The following is a 17,102-nucleotide window of genomic DNA, read 5'->3' on the forward strand; positions in this document are numbered from 1 at the left end:
TCAGGCATGTTCATGTCCAGAACAAGTGTCTATATCACAGACTCCACCTGCCCGGTCTTTCTTTGTGTTATAAATAACTTCAAACACCTAACATCTAAGTTTTTACCATCACTTCCTGAGAAAGTGCATGAAAATAATATTTTAATGTGCAGCAGACATGTGGTCAGAAATTTAAAGTGAACCCATTATTCCTCTCCTGATTTTCGTTCACATTTTCTTTGTTTTACATCAGTGCTGATTAATTTGCTCACAGAATATTTTCCCCAAATTCTTCATCTTTTGGCAAATGTGAGACGAGTCTTTGTGAGTGCAGAAGCCTACCTGCTGTTAAACCCTCTGTTTGCAAAACATGGCCACACCAAAGTTGGGTGGCGGGAATAGGAGGAAAAGAAGTAAAATAGCTCATTTCGGACAGGTGATGAACTGAGCTGCTGCACCAAGGCCTAGTACGGGAGAAATAATCATTTTTTATTATTTTCCACATCATGCAAAGGTAATCTAGTAGGTCATGTAAATAAATTTAGGAGTCAGAAGTGAGCATTATAGATTAGTAATGCTCTAATGATTCTAACAGTTACTGCATAAGATACTCTGCTGCGATTGAAGTATCTATCTTAACTTGTGCATGTTTTGTTTGTGTGTTTGCACGCATGTGTCCAGTCGGTCTGAACAATCTCTGTCCACACTGGATCAAGAGCTGTGTGACCTGGACCAGGAATGCAGCCAGAGACTGGCCGAACTGAAGGAACAGCAGCAACAGCAGCTCCTCACACTTCGCCAGGAGCAATACTACAGCGAAAAATACCAGAAACGAGAACACATCAAGCAGGTACTTCTCCTCAAATCCGACAATTAATTATGTGCAGATGTGAAGAAGACCCTCGTCTAGACCTGTCTGATACTGTGTGAATAAACCAAGTCTGTAAATAAAGACAGTAATCCCCTTTATGACTTCTCATAATTATTCAGGCCAACTTGATCTGAATAAAACTTAGATGAAAACAAAAATTATGTTCTGTGTAATTTTCATTTGCTCCCAGAGCGGATGTCGCTGCGTGTTGCAATCATTTTTGGCTGTAAATCACACAGGCTGATAGCCGTAATCGTTTAATACTCTGGTGACACAGTGTGTAACACTTTGAGATGGAATCACTGGCACTGCCAGAGGAACATGTGAATGGAAAAATTACAAGGGAAATGACTGTTTAGGAAGTTTTCCTGGCTCATAGCTTTGGTTTCTTTCCCTTTGAGCTGCTAATTCAGCTCAGAAGGAAAAGGAAATAATTCAGTGCAAGGAGCCATTGATCAACGTTCAAGGGATCCTTTGAATTGACCAGATATAGTAAAATATGCGTGAAGAGAGGGCAGGAGAAGGTCATACACGTTCACATATTTGAACTGTGAGTCGAATAAATAACACTAATTGCAGATGAGCAAATGTACAGACTTTTAAAACTATTTTGGCACATGCTCTTACAGGGACACCACGCACCACTTTATTCTCTATAAGATATCCCTGATCTCCATTCCCCCTTTTATTATTTTCTGGGACTGCTTTTAAAATGCCATTTGAATGCACAAACAAAGCTTTAGTTCAGTTAATTCCGCACGTATTCCAGTCAAAACAATTTTGCAACCTTTCTTATAATTATCAGTAGATACACACTGCACATAGATGAATGGGAGATTGAGGACCTAATGTACTAAGTGATGCAAATTAGGTTGATGCTGCAGTATCCAGAATGCACAGGTGAGAGTGGAAAGCTTTGCATGTGAGCTTTAATAATGTGATCTATCAAGATCAGTGCATAACAGGCTGAGTAACCTACCAACTAAACAGTGTAGCTCTGTTTTTCTGCAAAAACAAGACGTTAATTCATATTATTTCTGATGTAAAAGTCTTGTTTTTGTTTAATTTTTTTTTGCACGCCACTCACAGCGTTGGGACATCCGTTCTGATAACGTCTCATCCTGGCAATGCAAATAAATGAAAACACTCTTAATGGGAAGTCCAACAAATACAAATGCAAAGGGATCAGCCACAAAAACAACCCTCTCTGTGCTTTTCAATCAGAAAATTGAAGCTGCATATTTTGTAGTTTTTATAATGCCAAAGGAGAGATTTGGACTGCAAGTGCTCTGCCTGTTAGCTGCCTATTTATAGACATCACACCAATTCTGAAACTTGTCTCCATACTAAGCTTGTATGCCCGTATGGACATGCGCTCCTATGCACTTTCCCCAGATAAATAATTGCCAGCTGTTGTGTTCTCACATAAACATCAGTAATATAAACAAGCATGTTCTGTATGTAAAACTGGGATAAACAGATCCCACACACAAATAGGAGCTTGCACTGATTTGTTTTGGATAATGTGCTGACAATCTCCAGCTGTCCTAAAGCTCAGAAAAGCAAGTGCAGACTAACCACAGCATGAATGCTGCTGGGTCATCCCCCTGTAGAATATTCCAGTCTTTGTTTTGCTGCCTGTGCTCAAGCTCTCTTGTGTGGCATGAAAAAATGAATGTATTCTGCTCCAATACCCCTGTGCAGTGAGCAGAGCGCAGGTGTCAGAAAAGTTTGTCCAAGCGTGGAATTAAAAAACAAAAAAGCTTAATGGAGATTGTTGTTTACAACATCTAAATGTTGTTTAATTATGATCAGAACTACAGCAACGGTCGCTTCAGTGATATATTATTTATGAAATAAACGATTAATTAAAAAGCTGATGTTTTCTGTCACATTTTTTTTGTTCTCTGTTCGTTCTCGTCCCAGTTGGTTGAGAAGCTGACCAGTATAGCAGAGGAATGCCAGAGCGCTCAGCTGAAAAAGCTCAGAGACATCTGTGAGAAGTAAGGATGGATACAGCACGCACTCTTATTCACTGAAACAAACAGATCACAACATTTTTTTTTTTTAATTGTCCTAACATCAACAGAGAAAAGAAGGATCTTAAAAAGAAGATGGACAAGAAAAGGCAAGAGAAAATCAATGAGGCCAAATCCAAAGACAAGAATATGACAGAAGAGTAAGTGTGTATTTGGAAATATTAGGATTAATAAGCTGTTTCTATTTGGGCTTGGGTGTTTTAATTGTTTGACCACTAGGTGTCACCGTATGTTAAATATTTAGTTAAACTCTGACTACTTGCTTGGTTTGACTGATGATAAATCCTCCCCACAGAGAGAAGCTAGAGATCAACAGATCGTTTGTCAATGAGGTGGTGCAGTATATCAAACGGGTAAGCGAGCAGCGATAGAGCTGTGGCGTTACAGAGAACTTAGAGCACTGAAAAATGGTGCTCTTTTTGCAAATTTGAGAAGATTTGCCTGAAATTTGCATCTACTTTATGACAAATTCACTTTATGATATAATTACCTTATACTGTGTGTGTGTGTGCGTGTGTGTGTGTGTGTGTGTGTGTGTGTGTGTGTGTGTGTGTGTGTGTGTGTGTGTGTGTGTGTGTGTGTGTGTGTGTGTGTGTTCTAGTTGGAAGACGCCCAGAGTAAAAGACAGGAGAGGCTACTGGAGAAACACAAGGACATCCGCCAGCAAATCTTGGATGAGAGGCCAAAGGTATTATCTTGACCAATATACCAAGTAAATAAAATCTAAAATGCAAAAAATATCTATGTATACCTAAAAACTATTACCAGACGGAAGAGCAGCTGAAATGATGTAACGACAGCTCAGCATTGCTGATATGTCCCCTTTGTCCCACATTAAGGTTGTTGGGATCTGGTCACCCTGTGAATTGGTTGCAAGGTTCACAGCACACCTTGCAGTCTTTACCTGTGCAGATAAAATAATTTGTAATTAGTAGAATAGTGCTTTTCAAAAACATGAAGGCCTAGGGGTGCTATAAAGAGTGAATGTAATAATACATGCATATTTGACATAGATGAAGGCTCAGTTATTTGTTTCTTGGTGCAGGTTTTGTAAAAGTTGCACAAAAAATATGTATGTAGTCTGTCTCCTTTTGGCCTAGTATGTTCAACCACTAGATGGCGACCTGCACCAGGCTTTAGTGCTGCACTGAACGGGTGTGCTATAATATATGGTGAACGTTGTGGTGTATGAAGATTGTATTTGTCTCTGTTTTCAAAATGTATTATATGATCCCTTGAATCTTTATGCTAATATGCAACCCAGAGTTTAAATATCACTACTGCTGGTTGATGGATGGTACTGTGAATCACAATGAGAAAGTTGTTGGAAAATATTTAATTGCCTTGCCGTGGGTGCACAATTCCTCAACCGTTATTAGTGTGCTTCCTGCAGGTAGGCTGTGATGCCATCATGCCACTCTTGTCAGTAGTGAAGTGGATACTCCAGCATTTTCTTGCAATGCTCTATCTGTTTGGGTTGCAGAGTTTCCAACCATATAATTGTCATTGTGATTGTAGGATTACTGTGCAGCTGCGGAGCATGGTAAGAACTTTGTTGCATCCCAGTGTTGAGCACTAACACACCGTAAGTGTGGCAGTATTAATATGCAAGCTTGTGCATACACCTGGGCTGCTGCCCAGCCAAAAGTAATTGTGCATTGAATGAGACCCACAGTGCATTGCTGTGATGAAGAATGCTGCATTAGTAAATTCAAGCAAACGTGTCATTGATTGCAGGCAAGAGAACAATGTGAGGAGAAGCAGATTGGGCTGTGTGTAGTGAGATCACACTGCATTTATCTGCTCAAAATGAGTCTAGGCAACATCGTCTGTACACAAATGTAATTACAATTACACAGTATTTGTTGTTTGGCTAGTACTAAACACAAACATGGGCATTTATTAGAGTCATCTTATTGAGCTCTTGCTATGATTTAGATTTTCTTGATTATCTAATGCATCTAAGTTGTATTACATCAGCTGTAGTATTGCACAGAGAAGTGTCACATGGGTGTGTTGCTCCTATTACGCTTATACATCTTTTCCAATGAAGTGAAATGACAGCAGGAATTTACCGTGTCTGCTCAGTGTAGTTTTGTTTTGTTTTTAGGCATAAATCAGAAGTCTTTAGTTGGAGACAGCTCCATAACCACCCACACTCAACGTGACAGCTCCTTGTTCCTTTGAAACCACTCGGAGTTGAGTGTGGGAGGTGCAGCACTGTACAAACATCCAGCCCAAAGACTCGCAGGTCTTCTGTGTCTTTCCATAAAGCTGCAGTAGGGAGACATGAGGAGAGAACGTCAAGGTTGAGACATGATTGTCGCCTCGTAACTAACTCAGGCTGTTGAACTTCCCTCCTTTTCATGAGGACTTTATTTCATTTCTGGAGCTTCTTGTCAATCTGAGTTCAGTATGAACAGTCAGCACTGATTTGAGTTTTGCCATCCTGTGTCATCGGGGTCTCATCGACACTGAAGTAGCACGGAGATAGAGGGACAGTTTTCAGAAGGTCGTTTTCTTTGTTGTCACTTTTGTGTTTTCTGTTACTCTTCGCTCATTGTTTCCCCACAAAGCTGTAGCCGTATCCACCCCCGAACACTTTGTTGCAAACTATTCTCCAAATAAGAGTCTGCACCACCTCAAAGTTAATCTTGCCTGCAGAAATCTATTATGTACATAATAATCATCCAAACTGTGCAATAGCTGTTCTCATGGAGTGATGGTGATCTGTATGCGGGATATGCCGATGTCAGGGGCCAAAACTCTAGAGACAGCACGCTCAAGATAACCCCGGGCTGTGTTTGTTGAAAAATTCAGGATGCTCTCCATAACACTAGTATAATGCCCAGTGATAAAGGGACACTTCTGTTCAGGGATCGTGTGGTTAACCGGTATTAACGTTAAATCCAATAAAGTGTTTTAATGCTCCTAGTAATGGAATATTACTAACAATGCCTGTGCACTTTAAGTGTTTTTGTTGATTAACATGAATCATGGTTTCATTCCAATGGGATTAGATCTCTTTCCAGTCCATAAAAATATGTAACTGAGCACCCTTGAGAAAGTCACTGAACCCAAAACTGCTCCCACTGAGCAGGTCATTGGCCCTTCATGGCATCAAACACGCTATGTGTGTGTGTAAATGTGTGGGATTGCATTCTTCAGTACCTCTATAATAAATGTACTACAGTCTATGCAACATGATATCTCCAAAGTGTGCTACTCAGACACATAAACACAATGGAAAGACTTAAGGATAGGATGTTAAGGGCTCCAGTGGGGATATATTCAAGTCTGGGCTAATGCAGAACTACATTTGTAGTGTGTTTCCATTGTGGTATGTATTTATGAATCAGAGAGAGGAAAAGTGCCCCCTTTCATACAGTTCTGACCCAGTTTCTCCTCTTGGTTCAGAAAAGCTACTAATGGACATGTTGAGCTGAGCGACTTGCTACAGTAACATCTGTACATGTGCAGCACATGTGTGAGCTCACATACATGTGCTATACCGAGATAAAAAGTTAGCTACAATATTTATGCAGTCCTGTTAAATCTTGCTTAGGATTTGATTTTTGGGAGATTTGTTGCTCTATGCTTTGACTTTAGCATTAGCAGCAGCTTGCAACTTGTGCTGCTGCTTTTTCTGCTGCTGTTACCTGCTGGTAGTATGAAGGTCATGTACTAAACTGAACGAGAAGCAAGAGACAAAAAGAGAGACATGACGGGTTGTGTCATCACTCCCAGCCTGTGCACTTAGGTGTTACTGTCCTGTTAATGATCCAATCAAAATAACCCCAGGAGTCAACAGTGCACAGCATGCTGGCAAAAGGCATTTCCGCACACTTGAAGGCTCTATATCCTGGCCTGCTGCTTTTTTCTTACTTAAGGCCACATGGTCAAGGTCACATTGTCCGCAGAAAAACAAGACGAGGCGCAAAGTCTATGTTCGTTCCACTCGATCACACCCGATCTTCTAAAACTTACTACTTTGAGTCTGAAACCTGCGTTGGAGCTGAAGATTCAGATTGATTCTGGGTGTGACTTCATACCCAGATTTTTTGTTTATGTGGATGTAGTGTGAGGATTCTAGCCTTCGTTTTATGATAGGAGCAGACTAAAAGCTTACCAGGGCATGTTGTAATTACTATGTACCAGTCATCCCTTCACACCTTATTTGGCTGTGAAACGAGTATGAAACAGTCAGAAGGCAATATGTTTCACAACATGGCGCGTTGGTGTACGCTTGCGTATCGTTCGAATTACATCTTTACGTAGGAGAAATGCTTCTTTGTTGCCTAAACGAAAAAAGGAGGAAAAAAATATCTTATGGTGTCTCCCTCTGTGAAAGCCTTGAATGCGCACACACACATAGGCACACACAGACACACATGCATTCGTTCAAGAAGCAGGAGTCCTGTGCGGTCGCCATGGAAACTCAGGACCCCCCCCCCCCCCCACTCTCTCTGCCTCGCATATCCTCTTCTATCCTTCATGACTCTCTGCAATCTGTTAATTTGGAACCAAGTCTTCGTGACGCAATTTCAGGGATGCTTGCTGGAGGTAGAAGAAAGCAGCAAGAGGAGGAGGACGGGTGAGGAAAGGGGAGGGAGCAAACAGGTTGGAGGAGATCATGGGAGGGCTGGAGCTGAATAGGAAGGAAGCTGGTATATGGCCTTCTTCTCTCTCCCTCTGTCTCATTCTATGTCCCTCTCTCTGTCATTGGGTGGTGGGTGGCCACCATGTTCCCTCATCACAGACTTTGATCTGCATCATCTCTCTCTGGCGGGGTTGCATCAATAATGCACTTTTTCCCACACAGACACACACACACTTAGAAACATACAGGGAACACTGAGTGCAACCCACAGGCAGTGAAGTAAAATCCATTGTATATGTGTGCGTGCGCATACATGTGGCATGCTTGGTTAATCTTCTGCCCTATTATGCCAGCTGCTATTTTAGATCAGTGCTCGAGTGTTCATTATGTATGCCCACATGTGCTAATGAAGCTCTCTCGACTTGTGCTCTGTCTAAGGAACGTTGAAACTTTTCCTCTCAACAGTACGGTTTGGAGGACTCTGGAATGAACATCTTAAACTTTAGCCATTCTGCAGCATTAGAGAGGAAGGAAAAAACAACAAAAACACTGTGAGGACAAGGCAGTAAATAAAGTTCTAGATGAAAGTCAATTTTAGTTGCTGGCGTGTTTTAGGCATATTATAAGTTTTGATTGTTTAAAAATTGACGAAATTTTGGCAAAAGTTTCAGTGTGTATAATTTATAGACTAAAATAATCAATATAAAAGCACGGCTGTTAATCAAGTACTCAGTCTGTTGTCTTAACACCACATTTTACATTACAGTGCTATACACCTCAAAGCCAGTGTCAGCATACACAGGGTGAAATATACTATTACTATATTCTTCAGCAGCAGCTGGGTTTAATGCCACAATAGTCAGTGTTGTGTAGCAGTGTGATTAACCCATAAGAAATTCTTGCAAATTTTAGCTCTGTGTTTTGTTTTTGGTCCCTAGATTTTTCCTTTTTTTAACCATGTTGGTTGACTCCCGTTCCCTACAACTTTTTTTGTGGTTGCTGCATGCAGCTGTTATCTTTAAAAAGCAAGATTTTTCCCCAAGGCATTGGGAGAAACCACAACGGAGCTGAAATTGATGGTGAATATTAGACTGCTGTTATGTTTAAATTTTCATTATCTCCATGGAAATTACTGGGTAAAAAACAATAATTTTCTCCTGAGTTGCATATGGCCGACAACATCCGTCCCCTGTAGCATACCCAGCTTTATTGTGTATTTTACTTTATTTAGGACCATAATTAATAAATTCAAAAGGAGGATTAAATAAAAAAATAATTGGCCAAACATTTTTTAGAAACATGTTTACTGAGGTAATAAATTAAGTAGACTTGTTTTTGCAGCTTGAGGAGTTGCCCCCTGCTGGCCATTAGAAGGAATGCAGGCACATAGTCCTTTCAAATATGCACTATATTGTAAAATGATTGTTAACAAATATCATATATTTTTGTGGATACTACTTTACTGTGTCATTCTACAAATTACAATCAAATTTCATATCACAGTAACATGGATGTGTTAAAACATGCATGCATTTATTCAGCAATCTTTTAGTTAGCATCCACATTAAAGGTAAAGATGTCAAAGTACCGCTGAGCACATTTCACAACTGACATTCCCCTTTGAGCCAGTCCTTTTAGGGAAAACACTCATTACAGTACATAGTGGAGGTATGCAGGAGTGTTTTTAAATTCTTGGACCTGAAGAAAAGAATCTCTCAAAAAAAGGAAAGGAAAGCAGCAAATAAATTATCTGAAAGGAGCCAGGAAAGGGCATTCACACACATATGTGCACCGAGAGAGGGTTAGAAGGTGAGATAGATGGAAAAGGAGCACATAGTTTATCCTGAATAGTTTCTCTCTTTTATTACTGGTGTTGTTATTGCTGTTGCATTTGGACTGCTGCAGTTCATTTTCATTCTTATGACCAATACAGTGGAAAGAAAGTAAATTTCTCTCTGCCCTCCGTCTCGCACAATCGCACACACACACACACGTCTTACTTGCAGTATGCACCAGCATGCAAAGATGATAGGGTCGTGACCTTTTCTTATCTCTCAGATGTGGGTTTAGGAACTTGGGTTTAGTCTAATTAGAGTCTGTGTGGTGATGTTAGTAGGCTAAATCACAGGATCGGGGTACATGCCTCGATACGGAGTGTAAGTGTGAGATTTGCAGGTTTTGCTCCGTGTCACAGAACACTTTCAGCTTCACTGAAACGGTTTAGAGCAGCAAGTGGTTAAAACCTACTTTCAAAGCCTGCACACCGACGCACATCATTCCTTAAGACCTGCTTGTTGTGACAGTAAGATGAGACACTGTTAACATAGCTGTGTGATGTATGTGTAGTGCAGCTCTTTGCCAGTTGAGGACTTTTGCAATGCCGCAGCAGGCGTTATGTCATGGCTCAAAGCAAAGAATTAATTTGGCTCTTTGGAGGCCTTCTCTGAGTCCCCCGATAGCTTCTCAAAATGAGGACAGCTGGTGAAGAAGGTCACCGAGTGCTGTATTTTAAGAAAGGCAGAAATGTGTGCATGTGGTTTGTTGACAGATGACTGGTCTTCAGAGATGAGATACAGATTTAAAAGCTGGCTGGAGAACTCTAGCTCCTGCTGGTTAGGGTGTCCAAACCGAAGCTGGACCACACGTACATAAATGTGATCGAGCGTGAGCACACAGAGCATTTGATCATGGTTGCTTATGATTTCAAAAGAACTATATCTTTTAACCAGACCTGGAATTTACTTGTCACCATAGGAATTCCAAATTTTGATTATCCAAAACTTCCCTCTCCCAAATCCATTAAGCCTGAGGAGTAGATTTCAATCACGTCTTCTCTCTGTGTACTAAACTCCTGTGATTTCTCCTCTGCCAGGCTGATAAGATATCAGCTGGAAGCCACAGATCACAAGAAACTCTGAAAATACCACAGTTCTCCCTCCTTCTTCCCTAATCCATCCATCTTTCTGTCATTCATTCATAGACTGTTCCTTTTGGTAAAAGGAAACGGCTGTCTTCATCTCTCATCTCATCACTCTAACAGACGGCCCTTTGCTTCTGATTACACGCACACACCCGTGCGCACGCCATGCGCTCACATGTTTCTCAGAAGTGGCTGGCACCCTTCAGACTTCTCTGCCCTCTGCTCCCACCTCCCCGTTCTCATGAACCAGGGTGTCATCAGATGGGAGAAAAGATGACAGATTTAATCAGAGGGTGTTTGTGCCTCAGCAGGCAGGGTATAAAAAAAAGGCTGCACATGCACAAACACACATGCGAGCACACAGGGCGAGCAGGCTGTCCCACCCCTAAGTAGGTCATGCGCAGTGAAGAGCAAGGGGGGGGGAGCCGTGGTGCATCTTTAGCCATCTGGTTTTGATGTGTTGGATGGCTGCTCTGTGAGACCCACGGAGAGAGAAGAGAAAGGCAGAGAAAGAAAGATTAGAGTGAGAGAGGGATGGAGGAGCCAGGGAGGCATCTCTCTGAGAAGGTGACCTTGAAATGCTCTGCTTGGTGGTGCGGGGGGAGCAGGCTCTGTTTTGCCACTCAAAAACATCAGAAAGAGACAACTGCAGAGCTTCCTTAATTTCAAACAATGAGGCACAGATGCAGTTGAGTTACCTGGCTGATAGATTTTTACATACAGATCTGTAACAACGATCATTTCAACTAAATGGAGAGAAAAAAGTGGTTTCTATGCATTAAGCATCATCGGTCTGTGAATTTCAGTGGAGACAGGTTAAAATCCACCCCTAAAATTAGATAACTAAGTTTAGATAACATGGCAGCAGACTGAGAAAGTGAGCTATTACTACTGAATACCAGACATCTATTTTTGCAACTTAATTTACACAGCACGTAGAGCTGGGCGATATGAGATTTTTTCATATCACGATATGTTTTTTCATTTCAGGCGATAACGATATCTATCACGATATAAGCCAAATAACTATATTTGTAAGATTTAAATGTGCCGTTGCTCACAAGTAAAATGTGAAATAATCAGCAGCTTGTTTTTATTTAAATATTTATTTCCCATAATAAGTTCAACAGGGTAGATGTACTTAAGGAACATGAGACTTTTTCAGATAAATAAAGGCAAATATTGCAAACTACACAAAAGGCAGCCGCTAAAGCGTTTAAGTTTCAAAATAGAACAAACAAAACAGACTAAATTGTCAATTCCACTTAGAAACAAAATATTAATTCTAAAAATAAATCTTAGTTTGTTTTACAGAAGAACAGACAAAACTAACTTTTGTCAGTATCAAATAAACTGAGAACTAAAAGGAAATTCTCAATCTCTCCTTGTTGTATAGCTGAGCTTTTCAAACAGTTTTAACAGTTACTTTAGTCTGACAAAAGCCGAATGACGAATTAGCGCTTCCAGTCAGAGACTGAGGCTACGTCCACACGTACACGGGTGTTTTTGAAAACGGAGATTTTCCGTTTTCGTTTTAAAAAATAATCCCGTCCACACATAAAGGCAGAAATGAAGGAAAACGCTGCTATGAACATGCCAAAGCAGCAGGTGGCGCTAGATTCCTAACCGTGCAGAAATGTTGGCCAATCAGAAGTCTAGAAGCCTCGGTGGGAAAAAGTAAACAAAGCTGGGGCACAGAAGCAGACCCGAGTCGTATGTGTGGACGGACAGTAACTGTGTGTATATGTAAGCATTTAAACACTGCAGAGAGTAGAATTAACAGTAACAGTATTGTAGAAATCCATTTCACCGAAACAATAACGTGGCGCACAGTGTGACGCATGCACCAGTTTATTGTATTTCCAGACTTGCTTTCGGCACAATTTACAGTGCACGCTACTGTTTTTTGTCAGACTTGAAATAGCCGAAATACCTTCACACTACGGAACTTCTATGGCTCTTCCGTTCGACAATCTCTCCGGCATTGGAACCGTCATCTGTTTTCTCTTCGGTCACGCTCGGTAGATTATTCTAGTCGGCACACTCATTTCCTCCATTACGCGCTGGCTCCATTACCCAGGGCAGCTGTGGCTACAACCGTAGCTTGCCTCCACCAGTGTATGAATGTGAGAGTGAATGAATAGTGGCATTGTAAAGCGCTTTGGGTGCCTTGAAAAGCGCTATATAAATCCAATCCATTATTATTATTATTATTATTATTATTACCCACTGCCTGCTTCCCAAACAAACACACGTGCGGCTTGGCACTTGTGCTGTATGTAACAAGTCACGCGACGTGACGCTGCGGCTGTGATTGGTTCGGCTCTGCGCTACTTAGTTTGGATTGGCTGACCTTTTTTATTTTTATTTTTTATTTTAAGAGGACAAGAGCGGCGAAGTCTATCGCGATAGCTTAATTTCTCTATCGAGTAAAAGTTATATCGCGATACATATCGTTATCGTTCTATCGCCCAGCTCTAACAGCACGGGGCACTGCAGTAAGCTTCTGCAGCTCTGTTTGCAACTTTTACCATTTAATGTGTTGTCTCAACTAGAGTAGACGTAAAAAAAACAACACATTTTCAGTCCCAAGATTTTAGGATTGCACCCAAAATTAGTGCCCCTAGGTGTGATAACCATCCAGAGACTAAACAAAATAATATCAGTTTAATTTATATTATGGCGATGCTTCAAAGTGCTGTGAAGGCGAGCACTTTGTAACAATCAGGTTTTCTCATTTAGCTATGAAGGGCTCTCAAATGAAATGGATGTGCCATCTCGTGAAGTGGAGAGGGCAGAAAATTGTAAAGTCAAGAGAAGCATGGGAGTCCTTGACCTTCATCCGGACTCCTCCGCTCTCTCCGTCTCTCCCATTCTTGGCTATTCTTGCAAATATTTTTTCAGATATTCATTTGTGCAGTTTGCCAGCTGTGAATTTTCTGGTCGCCGCTATAATGACTGTATGTCTGGGGATTGGGGGGGAAGGGGGGATGGAGGGGTGTACTGCAGGTGAATCTATCACAGGAGAGTACGGCTTTGTGTTCAGCAGTTTATTCTGCCTGAAGTTCCTGCAAGATGAATATATCTCTCAGTTTTGTCGCAGCAATATTTGCTTCCATTCATTCAGGTGAGACGTGCATTTGTATTTTTTTCTAGTTAGATGCTGGATGCTGTCAGTCTGTAGTGGGGCCCCTCATTCACTCAACAGCAGGGACCAGTATCTCTAAGACAAAATATTGATCCCTGCTAAGTCTTGGTGGGACTCAGGTACTTTCGATCTCGCATTGTGCTGACGTGACTGTACCGAGCTGTGAGACTTTGACACCATTCATCTTAGCAGCGTTTCTTTTAATTACTGCTCTCCCGTGGGAGCCAGCCGAGTAGTTAAACAGAAATCAGCATTACAGCAATTATTGGCTCGCAATGACATGAATACAATCTTGTCATCTGTAATCATTGGGGGCGTCTATGCCTCGGAGAAAACAGCTTCTCCTTTCTGTTTCTCAGTGAGGGCAGGGCGGATACAGTACATGGATATTGTCGGGATCCTGGTCTGCCTCAGCAGATCAAGGTGCCTATTCAGTGCAGAATGTCACGGTCCCTATCTGATGTTCAGCATCGAGCCTTTTTGTTCAGGCTGTGTTATGGAAATAGGCATGATTCATGTTATTATAGTCTTTAGATAAGAGGCATGGAAATAACTGCAGCACCTACTGTATCCAAGCACTTACAATCCAGTGTAGACACTGATTGTTAAGGTTGCTGTAAAGGGTGAAAACTTTAAAGCTGCTCTAATGAGGTCGCTCATACTGATAACCCCGCAGAGAATTGTTATGCAACTTCCCCTCAGCTCATCCAGCTCATTGTTTTGGTCCCACAACATTACTGTTTGGTTCACCCTAGCCGTGATCTGCAGCATTTCCAGACAAGTAGGTCAAAAAAAATCTCCACTGTACACCAAACAGGAAACACAGAAAGTTAATGAATCTCTACTGAAAATATATAAAAATTAAAGAAACAGACTTCTTCCATTTTGTGACATCTCCAGAAACTTTAGGAGAGACCTATTACTCTTCTTATTTTCAGTAATATAGTATCATCTCAGGCAAAGCAATCCCATCCACCTGCTGATCAAACCTCAAAGAGCTGTAGGTCGAACTCGGTTGGTGGTTTCTATTCATCTGCAAAAATGTCACAGTCCCTAGCAAGATACTGAACACTACATTGCTGATAATTGTTATCTACTCTGCACTGCATGTGGAAAAAACAAGTTGGCAAGATGTGTAAAGGGCCATATAAGAACCAGTCCATTTACCAGAATTGGTTGTTGGACCACACTGACATCATTAAATTTTCTTCATTTACGGATTCTTGGTTGATGTTTGATTTTCTTCCTCTGCAGTTACAGAGCGATCTGGACCAGGAGTACCAGGACAAATTTCGCCGGCTACCTGTGGAAATCCAAGAGTTTGTTCAGGACAGCAGCAAGGCCAAGCTGAGCGACGACAGCATCCATGGAAACCTCGTTTCCTCGTCGACAGCAGAGAAGCTGAACCACAAGGCGTCGCAGTCAGAGGACGACACGGAGGAGGGGTCGTCGGAACGAGTCTACGAAACCCCGCTCTAGAGATTTAACCTTGACCCTTTGGGACACTGACTGGTGGACGTGGTTATGGACACAGATTCTAGGATGAGACTGCCACTTTGGTCCTAATTGTAACCAGTGGGAGGATTAGGTCAAATCTGAGCCTGAATTGGTGAGTAGCGGTCCTCTCTGCGTAGAGTGCAGTCTTGTCCAGACACCTGTTTTTCATGTAAATAATAACCTTTTGTGTATTTGTATGTTACCTGTACGTTGTCGTCTCTTTCGGTACGGCCACAGGAGGTGTTAGGAAACACTAACTATTTGCAGGAAATAACTTACTTGAACTATTGCACAGAGAGAGAGTAGTTTCTTTTTATTATTTTTATTATCACGATGTTTGCAGTAGTGCTGATCAGAGAGGCGTGTCGTGCCAAGGGTTGGTATTCACTTCACAGTGGATTTTAAATGGAGTGTACTGTAAAGAAGTCATTATATATCCAGCCTTTAAAGCTTCCGTCTCTATAAGATTTAAATTCACCTTTACATATTTGCACTGAAGGCTCACTAAACCCTCTCTTACTTTAACCCAGAGGCACTGGTGGCTTGCTGGTTCTTGAGTTTGTTCTCACAGAACTAAGCCTATGCGTTGCTGCTAATTTCCTTTTTGTTTTGTTTTTTAAAATAATTTCTTTTGGGGTTTTTTTTTGTGAAATTTGGAAATATTCTTAAAAAATTATCTGCCATTCTTTCTTTGTTCTGCCTCGTATTTGTTTTGGGTTTTTTTTAACAAGTTTGTGGACGATTCTGTCCAAAGAGGACAAGAAGGGAACGTTTATTTGTACAGTGTCTGCATGTATTTGAACAACTGTAAATGTTAACAAGTAGCTCTGTAGCAGAGATGTTTATTAATGTAAATCTATTTTCTCTGAAACATTTAAACTTAACCTGCAAAACAGTGGGCTCAGTGTGGCTTGATGCATCACTGCGGAATAAGCTGAACAGGACTAAAGTAAGTAATGACACACCCTGTTCTCTAGATGCAACGCTAGCCGGCTCCTGCTCACAGATTGCTCATTGTATTCTTTACCTTTGCCCCCTTGACTAAAACAAACCAGGACATTCAAACAGAAGAGGATCCTGTTGTAGTTTGTTGAAGCGGCCTTCCTCTTACTGGTTCCCTTTGTACTTACAGGGAAACCTTGTGTGCACAATACACACAGAGAATGCCCACAGAAAATACGTCCCCCTCGGGCATCGTCATTATTTTTATTATTATTTACCCACGATTGGAGTCTAAAGCGGGGAAACTGTGGGGAAATGGTTGCATTATTTTCAATCAGGTGCTCAGTTTATATCTGCAGAACACCAGCGTTAACATGAACCTATGAATAACTGGACTCCTCCCCCCTGTAACATGTGAACTGTGCTAATTCATTAAGTTTTTTTTAAAACTTTCTTCCGCCCAGTGCCACCATGGGTGTGCCATTTGATATCGAATCATATTTCAGCTGATTTTCCTTTTAGAAAAAGAGTTGAAAGTGAAGGATTGCCTGACATGTAAGTACAAATACCTTCTTTTTTTTTTAAAGATGATATCGATGTGAGAGTCCTGTGCCTTTTGAATGGGTTTGCCTTGTTTGATGTTGAATGTGTGAAATGCATCATTGTTAAAATTGCCATTATATAATAATATATGAAGCTGTCTGGTATTGAATAGACCGTGTGCACTTTTTAGTACAGTACCACTACTGAGTAATGCTTGTAATGAGAAGTATTTAACATGTGACTCATAAAGGCAAGAGAGACATTTTTTGTTTTCTTTTATGTCTTGAACCACTTTATTTAACAGACTACCCCCCCCCCCCCCCCCCCCCCCCTTCTCATCAGTGTATGCACTCTGGAAATGTAAATGTACGTATGACACGAAGGTTAAAACATGAAGCTGAGAAAAAAAATCTAGTGTAAAGGGAACTTGCTTGTAATTACAATAAATGTGGCTATTATTGTACTTTGCTGGAGTGGAGTTGTGTGTCTTTTGATTTGTTGTGCTGAACTTAATATTGTGTTGGTTTGTTTTTTTATTGTTACATCTTACAGATTTCATGTCT

General features: G+C 41.1%; 1 protein-coding gene across 3 annotated transcripts in view; it reads left to right on the forward strand.

Annotated features, from left to right (window-relative positions):
* The window catches only part of plcb1l (phospholipase C beta 1-like), a 128,924-nt gene extending 111,922 nt beyond the window's left edge, over window positions 1-17,002 (forward strand). Inside the window, exons 28-34 of one of the 3 annotated variants that reach the window (XM_085245819.1) lie at window positions 661-829; window positions 2,777-2,853; window positions 2,940-3,029; window positions 3,185-3,242; window positions 3,491-3,577; window positions 4,408-4,432; window positions 14,812-17,002. In XM_085245819.1, the coding sequence (XP_085101945.1) occupies window positions 661-829; window positions 2,777-2,853; window positions 2,940-3,029; window positions 3,185-3,242; window positions 3,491-3,577; window positions 4,408-4,432; window positions 14,812-15,044 (739 nt within the window). In that variant the 3' untranslated portion in view covers window positions 15,045-17,002. Of the gene's footprint in view, window positions 1-660; window positions 830-2,776; window positions 2,854-2,939; window positions 3,030-3,184; window positions 3,243-3,490; window positions 3,578-4,407; window positions 4,433-14,811 lie in introns of those variants that run through there. The other 2 variants (XM_085245820.1, XR_014888461.1) reach the window with 2 other exon arrangements.
* Window positions 17,003-17,102: the final 100 nt, after the last annotated feature.

This window comes from Mchenga conophoros, linkage group LG15, assembly GCF_057382185.1.
Source record: "Mchenga conophoros isolate Kocher_MC1m ecotype Shallow Benthic linkage group LG15, M_conophoros_male_GT1.1, whole genome shotgun sequence".
In the NCBI taxonomy this organism is placed as follows: Eukaryota; Metazoa; Chordata; class Actinopteri; order Cichliformes; family Cichlidae; genus Mchenga; species Mchenga conophoros.